Source organism: Gambusia affinis, linkage group LG17 (assembly GCF_019740435.1).
Source record: "Gambusia affinis linkage group LG17, SWU_Gaff_1.0, whole genome shotgun sequence".
Lineage (NCBI taxonomy): Eukaryota > Metazoa > Chordata > Actinopteri > Cyprinodontiformes > Poeciliidae > Gambusia > Gambusia affinis.
Genome location: NC_057884.1, coordinates 4,980,554 through 4,992,190, shown reverse-complemented (window position 1 = coordinate 4,992,190; position 11,637 = coordinate 4,980,554). Strand labels below are relative to the sequence as shown.

Below are 11,637 nucleotides of genomic sequence, written 5' to 3'. Positions count from 1 at the left end.
AATTGTCTCCATTGGCAAATTAATCTTTAGCTACGGTAATCTTTAGCTCTGTCCACAGACTGGCTAAAGATTCAAATCCAGATTGTAGCTGAGACACTTAAAAACTTTATTCTTTAAAGAAACTAAACACTTTTCACCACTTTAGCCAAGCCATGTCCAATGTTGCTCAGGATGAAATTTCTCTCCAGACTTCCTGATGTTGTTGGTTTAGTGTTCTTGTTTTTCTAATACCAGTAACTTGGACTAGCCTCTCTGTCCGAGTGGCTAAAAAAAACACCAAACCATTATGTTCTTACCACCAAGCAGGCCTAGGGAGAGGATAATCTTGATGTTAAATGTTTCTTTTTTCTTTTTTACCTAACTGAAGGCTACATTATTGTGGCCTAACAAAAAAAATCTGTTTTGTTTCATTTGACCACGAAACAGCCTTCCTGTATGACCTGCACCCAGCAGTGTTTGCTGGACTGTGAAATGTTGCTACTGCTTGGCCTACATTCTTTAGGATTGACTTGGTGGTGATGACCCTTGGATTCCTTTTCACCTCTCACACCACCAGTATCGCCACCGTAGGAGTCACTTTTAACGTCCTGCTGTTTCTCCACAGAGTGGTATTTGCAACCATTTTAAATATTCCTTGATTAGCTCAACATCCTAGCCTCGAATTGGATTATGCCTCCGCCACTGATTCAGGCAATACATGATCTAATTGATATCTTTACTTTTTTTTTTCTTTCTAGTTCCATCAAATCTTTTAAAAAGACATACTTTACATGTTGAATTACCAGCGGGCATTCAAGCAAACAGTCCTGTTATTGGGTTACTCCGCGTCCGCATGCGTTCATTTGACTGCCACACCAACCTAATGTAACCCGCCGTCTGCCGACGAGAGACGATCCTGTTGAGGCAAAAGTTCAGCTGATTCTGGAAGGGGGCTGGAGGGAAACCCAATGATCTAAAAAAACTGATACCAGCTCTGCAAAAATAATCACATAATGTCTGCGGTCTAAACGCCGGTCTTCAAGTTTCAGTTAAACGAAGGTTTGAGGAAGAAAGTTTATTCTCGTGAGCATAATTTATCCGATTACAAAATCAAAGCATCTGATTATCAAATTCAATCAAGTCTTCTAGCGAAACATCCATGATAAATAGACCTAATGTAATCTCATTACTAATTTTTTTTTGTTTCTAAACATACCACTCACGTGAGTTAGAGCAAATATTTACAAAAGGACTATGGAATTTTTCTTCACCATAAGAAAGTACTTGACTACATTGTGCAAACATCTCCAGCTGAGTGATTTATAAGCAGGACGTAAACAGAATCTATTGGCATTTCACTTCTAAGAGAAAGAGAGGACTATTTGACCTTTGACCTTTTAAGAAACATTTCCAAACACTGACAATTGCACTTTTGAATCTAACCTTCATGGTCATACTTATAGATATATAAGTGTGAGAGTGTGTTAAAAAAACAAACATGATATTGTCATGATATTGCAAGCTAAAATACAGTAGATAAAATGTGCTGCCGTAAATCTGCAGCACTGCTCTGTTTGAAACGGGAGACAGAAAAGTCCTGAGGGAAACGCAGAGAGAGGCTATTATTGCACAGCAAATGTTCGCAAAGCTTTTTAAGACTGAGCTCTCGGCGTGTGAGCTGTCCATGCTTTGGCAACAGAGCCACCAAATGTGCCGCACAGCTCCCACCGCCTCTCTAATTACCAGCCAAGCCTCCGTCTGGACAGAAACACAGACGCAGGTCTTCCTTTAAGTCTCCTCCAGGAGCTTCCTGAGGTTCCTTTGAATCTATGGCGAAACAACAAGAGGAGAGACAAGACAGAGGGACACTGATTAGCCATTTACGATAGACCGCTGTATATTTAGAATAGAATAGAACTATGGTCTTGCGCGGGACAAGTTGATTTTTGCTGTTTGTTATCTCTACGGGCTGAAAAGTTAGCTTAGCAACTGATTGAAACAAAAGTGTTGCTTTGTGAAATTGTGAGCATTCGCACGATGCTAGAGGGCAAAAAGACGATGCTTTTACTTGCCCTCACTGCCAATTGCGTTAGCAAAATGAAACCCGGAGACGTAGCGTTATTAATTTGGTGCAATTGGAAAATAATGCAGAAAATTCATAATTGAATGAAAATGGAGCATAAAGCTACTAATGCCTCCAGTATTACGAGTGGTTTGAACCACATTTCCTCCTTCTTGAAGGCTTAACTTTTTATTTTCTTTGCCACTAAGGTTTGTCCCTGCCCCGAATCCTGAGTTTAAGCTAATGTGTTTGAGTTTCATCTGAGTCAATGGCTTGTCAGACTCCGTTCAGCAGCTCTTTCCTGTATGAGTTTATCACTTACTTATACTTTTGGGGAGGAATTTTGGTCCTCTCTCAATTATTTAGTAAAACTGACGGTTTTCAGATTGACATTCTTCTGTAGCAATGTGCTAACGCCATTTTTTATTTTGTTGCTCTTTTTTGTTTGTTTGTTTTAGATAATCACATCCGAACATAACTGAGGTTAAGACTTTAAACTACCTCTAAGCTCCACTACTAACTTGCACACGGCTATTTACTGACTTGACCCTCAGACCCAGCTGGTCAGCTCGACTCGTGATTCATAAACAGGTGACGGGGCGAATCTTTGCAGCCGAGACACTGAGCTGTTTTGTGAAAGAGTCTTTTGACCGAGATCCCAGGACACGGGATCACTGGAAATGTTTTATGAAAGTGAAGTCTGTCTTAGCCGCAGCCTGGAGGGATTATTTTACGTCTTGAGTGTGAAGGGATTTCCTAAAAAAGATCATGCAAAAAAAGCCTTAATGACGCATTAAAACTGTATCTTTCACACAGGGCCGGCCCAAGCCTTTTTGAGGCAGTGAGCCCTCCCCCCCAAGCCGCATGCAACTAGCTTAAATTGTTGCTGTTGGTTTTAAACTTACAGGAGAAGCAAATTAACAAAACATATTTGGATTTTGAAATGCAGAGTGGTATTTAATATTATTTTAACTATTTCAAAGTTAAAATAATGAAACACGGAATTTACAGTAAACAAGTTTAATATGTTATATTTCCCCAACAGTGGCAGCAGCCAGCAGCAGGAATGTGTGCCAACTATAAAAATAATATAGAAAATGTTTTTTCAAGTCTAGTTTGTGTTCAGTGTTTAAGAAAAAAAAAAAATATCATGCTAGCTTTTTGCTCGTGTGAGCCCCCTGGTGGTGTGGAGGCCCTATGCAGCCACTTAACTCGCATGTGCCTCTGGATGGATCCGATTGCCTCTCAAATTCCAGTAAATTGTTATGAGAAGCTTGTGAAATTCCCACAACTTTGGATCCCATTCAGTTTAAATGCAGATTTACCAAATACTAAGGAAATGTTTGTAAACTGAAAAATAAAGAAAAAAAAAAACTTTTACTCTTAAAATGTGGGTATTTAGCGAATAGAAATACCTTTTGAAGATCATAACTGAAGGTTCAAACTGATTTAATGTCAGAAAGCGAGTTTCTTTAAACCATTTACATTTCTAGATTAGTTCCCAGTTGGATATAACAGACAAAGCGGACTCATGTTTTCTCTGGACAGAACCAGGTAAAAGCTTCCCCTCTTGTTTACAGTCGTCATTCTGGCCGAAGCCGCTCTGCTGCGGGAGGTGGGTTCATGTTTACTCTGCAAACACGAACAGATTGTGTTTTACATTTATAGTAACTCTGCAACCTGATTTTCCTCCTCTTAAAAGCGGTCCCCTGAAACGGTCATTTTGCTAGCCTCCGGCTAAGAGGCGACAACAGCCAGTTAATACACGGTGGATTTGTGCAGCCAGTAAATGAGCAGAGCAAACCTTCTCTAACTTGAACAGGTTAGTGGAAAGCTCCCCGTAGATCTCAGCGTTCACTTCGACCTGCGACCTCTGGCTCCCAGCATTTCTGCAACAAGGTACGTCTTTTTTAATTATTCAGCAGATCGCAGAAGCAGCGCGCTACTTGTGATTGAAAATGATCTGAAAGTTTCACGGTGCTGAAACTTTCCGGTGCCCTCACTCGTTATCAACGAGTTCCCCCATCGACAGCAAGGAGTTCAGGCGGTGCTCAAGAGCCACAATCTTGAAGGCCATGTAACAAGAGGACAAGACAAGAACACTGACTCTGTGAAGACAAAGAAGAAAAAAGACAAAAAAAAATAGCAGCAGGTGTTGCGATCCTCGATCCGCTACACACAGAACAATCATTACGACGCATAAATACAGCGGCTGGTTGACTACTCATAATATCCAGCCGATTACTCACAAAAACAGATAGATGAAGAGGATGACGTGTAAGGACTTTGGCTGCGAGGACGAGTCTTTTGGTGTAAGTCCATGTGTCGGCTTGCTTTGGCCTACAGTCGCAGATAAAAAGAGGGAAAATATGTCATGCTGTGAGGTGAAAAGTAGGAAAGTACATTCAAAGGTTTTTAAACATTTTCAACAGTGAGAATTCATATTTTTATGTATCTAGTAGTGGAGAGTGCGGTAAAAGGGCACTACTTCTCTCTAGCATGTTCAGGGGGGGGAAAGAAGGAATTGTAGACTACAGTTCTTCAAATAGCTTGTGAACTTTAGCCTTGGTTTTGCTAAATATGTACCACAAGTCCAGTTAAAGATTAATGTGAAGTTGTCTAGAGTTAAAACAGGTTGTTTATTGGTCCCTTTTAAAGTGGAAGTATTATGTGTTTTCCAGCCACTTTGTGCCATTTCATAGTACAATCAAGTAACTATGTTACCTTCAGTTGTTATAAAATTGCTATATATGTAAAATATAACTCGAGAGAAAGTTTGACTTCGACGCCGTGAAATCTGGCTTTTTGTCTGCGTGCTCTTTCTGAAACTACGCATCGAGGAAGTCATCACTAATAATCAGCTCAGAAGATGAGCTGCTCTGCCAGGTGTTTGCTAATTGCTGCTGGCTAGTCTGAAGGAGCCGAGTGGGAGACGGGGCGGTGTTCTGTGAGGTGGAAGCTTGGACGTTTGGAAACAGAAGTTCTGAGGAGGAGCTCCGTCTTCAAAGGCGGAGCCAGGTCCACTCAGAAGTTTTGCTCAGCTGAATGGCTGGCGTAGAGATTAACGGATTTCTCAAACATGCACAAAAGAATTCAGGTAACACTCCAGGTTTTGTTCTCTGGTTGGATTTTGTTCTCTGGAATATGTAAGAAGAAGAATTTAGAAAGTGAGGAAAATCAAACATTGCCCAAACCCCATTTTCTCTTTCTAGTGTTGAAAACAGTTTTCAACACTTCAAGGGAGCGCTGACATTTTGACTGGATGCGCTGCAGCTCTGAGATGTAGCAGAAGCCTGGAAACGGTCATATTTGCCGTAAATAAAGACGACCTTGGGCTGCCTCCCAAGATCCTCCATCAGGCCGACTCAACAAGCAACGTTCTGATTTGTAGCTTCTGACCTGAACAATGTGCCAAGAATACGTTTAATCTACATCCACTCTCCTTGTCTAGAGGTACACACATAGATCAGAGCGGTGTATGTGGTAAAGCAGGAGCGGTTTGAACTGTGTGAGAAACAACCGACTCCAAACATTCAATCACGGTGTCAGAATGGCCCAGTCAAAGTCCAGGTCTAAATCCAATTGAGAATCAAAGGTATGACTTGAAAACTGACACACATGATATGTTCCTTCCACTTTGCAATGATCAGTGAGGGGTAATATGGACTTACAATTTATCACAATATTTTCCAGTACTGTTGTGAGTACAATAAAAAAAAAACTGTATTGAAAAAGACTTTTACTTAATTTTTAGGTAACTGCATGCTGCAGACTTCATTTCGCCACAGCATAAATGCTGCTCCTGATATCTATACATTCTCTCAGTGGAGAAAAAAAAGTAGAAATAACATCTTAGTCGGTTTTTTTCAACATTGACTGGAATTTATCGTGGCAACCTATCATGACAAAAAGAAAATCACAATAAATGATAAACGACACAATAAATTGCAAATAAAAAGATATCCTCCAGACATAATAAAGGTCAATAAATTCACTTTGAACAACCTTCTGTGGTGAAGAGACAAACTGGGACACAAGTTGCTCTCATAACTATCAGGACAAAAATAAAGCAATGACAGTTAAACGGATTATTCCTGAACATGTTGAGACTTTTTTTTTTTGTTTGTTTTTTTTACTCCAGGGTTTAAATACCATTTTTGAGTGACGCTCCGTGCTTTTGGCTCGGGTTCTGGAGGTGAATGTCTGCGTGGACCGAAACCTCTCTGGTCTTTGCTGCACTCAGAAATGTGTCTGGGAGGCTGCTGAAGTCTGTGACATAAACAGAGAGAAGCTGTCAGCCCAGTTACTTGAGTAAATATTAACACTACCTTAAGATACTTAACAAATCAACAAGCGCTCTTGCCGTTTAAGTCCAGAGAAAGCAAGAGGGGAGTCTATTAGCTAAATAGACTAGCTAGTACTCTAACTCCCTCCCTACTAGCTAAATAGCTGACTAGTTTCAATCTAACTACTAGGTAGTAGCTAAATAGACTACTAGCTAAGCTATTCATCAACTTTCTAAATAAACTAGCTAGTCTATTTCGCTAAATACACCCCAAAAGCAATAATAGTCTATTTAGCTAATAAGCTGTTAGCTAAAAATTATTTTAGTCCCTGAGGGGGATTAGTAGTGTTTTTCAGCAAACTGTTCTTGTTGTGGAAAAATCCTGCTTGGTTTTTGTTGCCCTAAACAAAGGCTATGACACCTGAAGCCTTTCAAAACAAGGACTCTGTGACTGTGAGCAGAGGAAAGGAAGGTGGAGTCCATGGTATTTTATTGTAAAAACAAAGCACACACCGCTTATTTTATCGTAATCTGGAGTCTGCGACCCAGAGCTGCTGCTCTCCATCATGTCCTGCCGCATCTGGTGCACAACTCCATCCAGGTCGGAGAAGTCTCCAGTAAAGTCCTGCGGTGCACACGCAGCAAAGCACACAGCAGGTCCCAGAGGGGTGTTGCGTTACACGACAACAATGCGCGTCCGCATTCCATCACAATAGATCAGGTACAATGAATTCGTCCTGAACAAACATGGCAGAAAATGGAAGGACCAGACCCCTTACTGACCAGAGGAAGCGACGTGGGACAGCTAGCTCTGAAGCTGTTTTCACAGGAGGAAGCTGCAGGGCTGCTACTTATCTTATCCACCTGCAATGACAACATGCAGGGTTTTAGAAGAATAACTGGAAGTACTGGTGGAAATCTCTACAAACCCCCAAAACCAGACAGTATGTTTGGAAATTGTTCCTTGTTTTGTTGTTGTTGGGGGTTTTTTTTAGCGATTGATTTTTTTTGAGATACTGGTTCCATAAATGACCAGATAACTTCAAAAATATTTAAATATATGGTTTAATGCAATTATCTGTAGTGGTGCTCTTTATGTACCTGATGCATGAGACTAGCCTATTTATGCTAGTAGGTGTGTTATATTTTTGTATTACCTAAAGTTTTGGGAACCAAATACGTGTAATATATTTCAAAAACAAAATTTATTAATCAAGTAATTTTTTAAAATATATGTTTCATTGTTATTGACATAAATGCCACCAATTACTACAAATTGCCAATTAACACCTATCGCCATTAGAATTTTTTTTTTAAATTACCTAGTTCCTAAGCTACCTATGTTTAGCTAGCTAACTTCATATAGAGTTATGCTAGTTTAGCTTAATCCAAAACAATTTTTGCTAACTTGGTCATTTTTTGCAAAAAGTACTTTTGAATATGCTATAAAGTTATATTGTATTAAGTAACTACAAATTTAACAAATGACCTGTTTTTAACAAAATGCCAACAAACTGCACATGAAACAACACAAGAGCATTTTATTCTTTATGACTTTAGCATTATCTTTTCTATGCTGGTCAGTCACTGCATTTAACAGCATTTGAGACCAGAAAGTTAATCCCAGCTAATGTAACAGTAGCTGCTAAATGCTAATGACCCCTATCCTAATGATTTATATGCCTGTTGTAGTTATTTTAAAACGACATTTAAAAAATACAACCAACTAGTTCTTTGACAATACAAGAAGATGTTATTTACCTCCAGATGAGGGCAGATGGATTTCAGAAATTTAAAGGTGTTGTTTCGAGAGAGAAATGATACAAAGACATGCTAAAAAAAAAAGACAAAAGAAAACATCACTTTTACGTTTGTATTCTAAGAAGAACACCAATTGTACAATTTACTTACATCTATGTCTGTAGTTCCAATTACAAGAGCGTTTGGCACCAATAACGCAGTCTTAGTTTTTTTTATAAGTTTCACCGACATCACTGGAATGGAAATCTGGCAACGAGGAAGCACAATTAACGCCAACCGATCGGTATCGGAAATTTGTCCTAAGTTCCCCGTTTGCAGTTTTTCTTTAGCGTACCTTGATATCTTTGCCAAAGACTTTGGAGTGGAAGCAGATCCAGTTTTGCGAGACGAACATTTTGCCCTGATACAGCATGTCTCTCTGCAGGGCGCAGGTATAACCTGGTGGCAAACACGTATTCAGTTTCCAAAATGAAACAACCCAAACATGTCATCCAAACAGGAGGATGCAGAGCTTACTCTGTTTGAGCAGCTCATCTTTGCTGACCGCCTTGAATAACTTGTGGTAATGCGCGTTCGTCTTTGATAACTGCGAAAAACGAAAGAGCATGCCACGGAATCGTTAAAGAACAGCGGGCAGGTGGGAAAGCTCGGCAGGATTCGAAAACGCATCGCTACCTGGTTGGTCTGGGATTTCTTCCGGTCAAACTTGGTTTCAAAGTCGCTCAGGCTCAGCATTGGTGACAGCGGCTCCACGGGTTTCTGTCTGCTGGATGAAAGAGGTCAGTGTTTACGGCCGGGCAGCCTGGTACGACGACGGCCTCGGCAGACAGAAAGCTGTACGTCACATAAACAGTCAAACGCAAACGTCGGATTCCTGAATGTGTGTTTACTTTGAGACTGCTTTACCTCAAGGCAACCGAGGGAATCTGTAAGCAGCGCTTTGGTCCTACACAAGATTCAGGAATTGTAGGAGCTGGAAAGTTTCAACAAACTTAAAAACTATTCTTAGGAACAGACTAGAATGAGGCTCTTGTGGAATGATGACCTTGAGAAAGAAAACAAGTGTGGCAACATTGTTTCAGCTAGCTTGCCAGCAGTGTGCAGCAATCCAAAGGTCTTGGAAACCTTTTAGAACTCAGGCATACACTGATGCTCAAAAAATATCATCGCTTCTGATATGAAACAACTTGCCCCCCACCCAAAAAAAAGAAAAAATTTTAATATATCTGTGGACATTAAGTTTACAAACCCATTTTTAAAATGCCTTGATTTGCTGTTTTCAGCTTTAAAGAGACAAGAGACAAAGAGACAAAAAGCTGAAGTATGCTTTCAGAAAATGCACACACCGTCAGTCCAATAGTTTGCTGCATCTATAGGATTAATCAATTTGTTTTCTTGACTTTCACCCATTTTATCAAATGTGGAGAATCTCATTAAATGTATGAACCATAAATAAAGTTCAGCAGTGCTAGTAGGGTTTTGTTTTTGTTTTTTTTCACCTTTGCGCATGCGAAACCTTGAGCTCAAGCAATAGTTTGCAGAGAGATTACAAAGGATCAAAAATGATCCTGTACAAGGAAAAAGAAACACAACCCTACCACGGCTATATTACATACAGCTGGAAATAAAAAACCAGCTGCTTTATCTTGCTTTACCTACTGTAAACGGTAAGTAAAGTATGATGTAAAGTCGTTGAATCATAGTGTTTTTAAAACCTTACAGGTCCATGCCTGTAAGGTTGTAACGCTACATACGTTGAAGCTTTTGTATTAACCCTTACAAAAAAAATCCCATGAAAATCCCATGTTTTCACATGTGATCAGATAACAAGTCGTGATAATGTTTGGCTAATTTTGACCGTACAGAACGTTTAACATACAGCTATTCGATACTAAACATGAGGATTAATAGGAAGAAAAAAAAGCATTGATGCATTGGCGGTCACCTGATGCTGGCTGGTTTCTTCCTGCTCTCTGACGGTTCTGACTCGGAGTCCAGCAGCAGCTGGAGGTCTGCCGGTGCCAGTCCACGCCTCTTCTGCCTCCTCTCCTCCTCATTGTTCCCCTCTGAGGACCTGGGAGCAGAGGAGAACATGTGAGAAGGTGTTCAATTACACTTTGCATGAAGTCTTTTTACACCTGGGTGAAGCCACCATGCATCATCTGCTGCAAGTTTTAACTCGTTTCCCTCTTCTTCCTCCTCCCTCTGCTGCGGTTGTTGTTTCAATGGTTAAGTGAACATGTAGCCAGGAGGCATTAATAAAGACAAGCCCCTTTTTTTTCTTCTTTTGTTTTGGTCCTGCACGTAAATTGGACCCTAGAGGGCGCCACCACTAGGGCTGACATAAGACACTTTAAACGTAATACACAGAGTATCCCCAAACGTTTGCAGGAAAGTTTTGGACATCTTGGATTTCTGAATGCAAATGAATCCCCCTCATTGCGCCACGTCCGCGCCGCTTCCGACTGTATAAGTCACCGCATCCACTTCATTTACATAAAAAGTATGGAGCAGGACGCGAATGCAAATAGCGGTTGTCCATTATGTCTGGATCGTTTTCACTTAAGCAAAAAAAAAAAAAAAAAAAAAAAAAAAAAAAAAAGAGAGAGAGAGAGAGAAAGTGAGGAAGCAACAAACAAACAAACAAAGTGCAAAGTGGAGGAGGGGAAAAAATGCAAGGCCTGCCCTTCTGCCTGGCATCTTTATCCAGACTCACGTCAAGCTTTTCCCCCGGGACTCTTTGCAGGGAAGTTGATCTGGGGCGGACAGCGGGGTCAGAGGTGCGTCCGCCTGCTCGCTCATCTGGACTATACTTTACGGTTCATAGCTCCTCGTCCGCCACCGTCGGTTTCCCTCCGCCCCCCTGCGCGGAGGATTTTCAGGAAGTCTGGGAAGTGTTTTTTTTTCTTTCGTGTGATTTGGGACGGTGGCTCGATGGACGGAGAAGAAGCACAGAGGAGGAGCCGGGAAGAAGGGGAGGGAGCAGCCGGGAGCCACGTCAGGAGAAACGGGGAAGAGCGGAGTCCTAACACCGACGTATAAAGTCTAACATTTATGTGATGCAGGCTATTTTAGTGAGCTTTGAATGAGTGTTTCTTTTTAAAAGTTTTCAAAAATGTTCTAAAACACCAGGTACCAGTGTATTTCACAGGCAGTTCCAGCAGGGGGCAGCAGAATCTAACTAATGTTTCGTGTGTTTTCGGAGACTCTAGTACTCTCATTTCGTCCTTCCGGTGCTGAAATCAAACCGCTTCATGCAGGAAAGCCATTGTGTACAAGTAGATTTTTCTTTTTATATTATGTTATGTATTCTGCAGAAAAAAATGTTATATTACAAAAAGCTCAAATTCCACGTACACCATATCTAGTTACTCTGAACCCTGTTTATGAAAGTTGGCTTCTATGACAAATGAGTCGACCCCAAACAAGCAATAGTCTACCAGTAGAAACATTTATATGAGTCATTAAATCACATTTCCAACCGTTTTTGTTGTTTCTAACTAAGAGAAAACATACGGTTTACATCTGAGACACATGTTAGCTTCTCACC

The 11,637-nt window shown here is 40.6% G+C and overlaps 1 protein-coding gene across 4 annotated transcripts; it reads right to left on the bottom strand.

Moving 5' to 3' along the window:
• Positions 1-1,039: 1,039 nt before the first annotated feature.
• Positions 1,040-11,637, bottom strand: LOC122847088 (GRAM domain-containing protein 2B-like). 4 transcript variants are annotated; one of them, XM_044144444.1, is made up of 15 exons: positions 10,804-11,637; positions 10,033-10,161; positions 8,994-9,060; positions 8,763-8,850; positions 8,604-8,673; positions 8,422-8,525; positions 8,238-8,333; positions 8,088-8,159; positions 7,110-7,190; positions 6,840-6,951; positions 6,194-6,310; positions 4,291-4,381; positions 4,045-4,149; positions 3,846-3,930; positions 1,040-1,806 (listed from the first exon to the last, which is right to left on the bottom strand). In XM_044144444.1, the coding sequence occupies exons 2-15, from the start codon at positions 10,142-10,144 to the stop codon at positions 1,768-1,770; spliced, it is 1,239 nt and encodes a 412-aa protein (XP_044000379.1). In that variant the 5' UTR covers positions 10,145-10,161; positions 10,804-11,637; the 3' UTR covers positions 1,040-1,767. The 4 variants fall into 4 exon arrangements, 3 of the variants coding, with proteins under 3 accessions (XP_044000379.1, XP_044000377.1, XP_044000378.1); XR_006373333.1 differs by lacking the exon at positions 8,994-9,060 and having other exon boundaries at positions 4,045-4,106; positions 8,763-8,853; positions 10,804-11,633; XM_044144442.1 differs by lacking the exon at positions 8,994-9,060 and having other exon boundaries at positions 8,763-8,853; positions 10,804-11,625.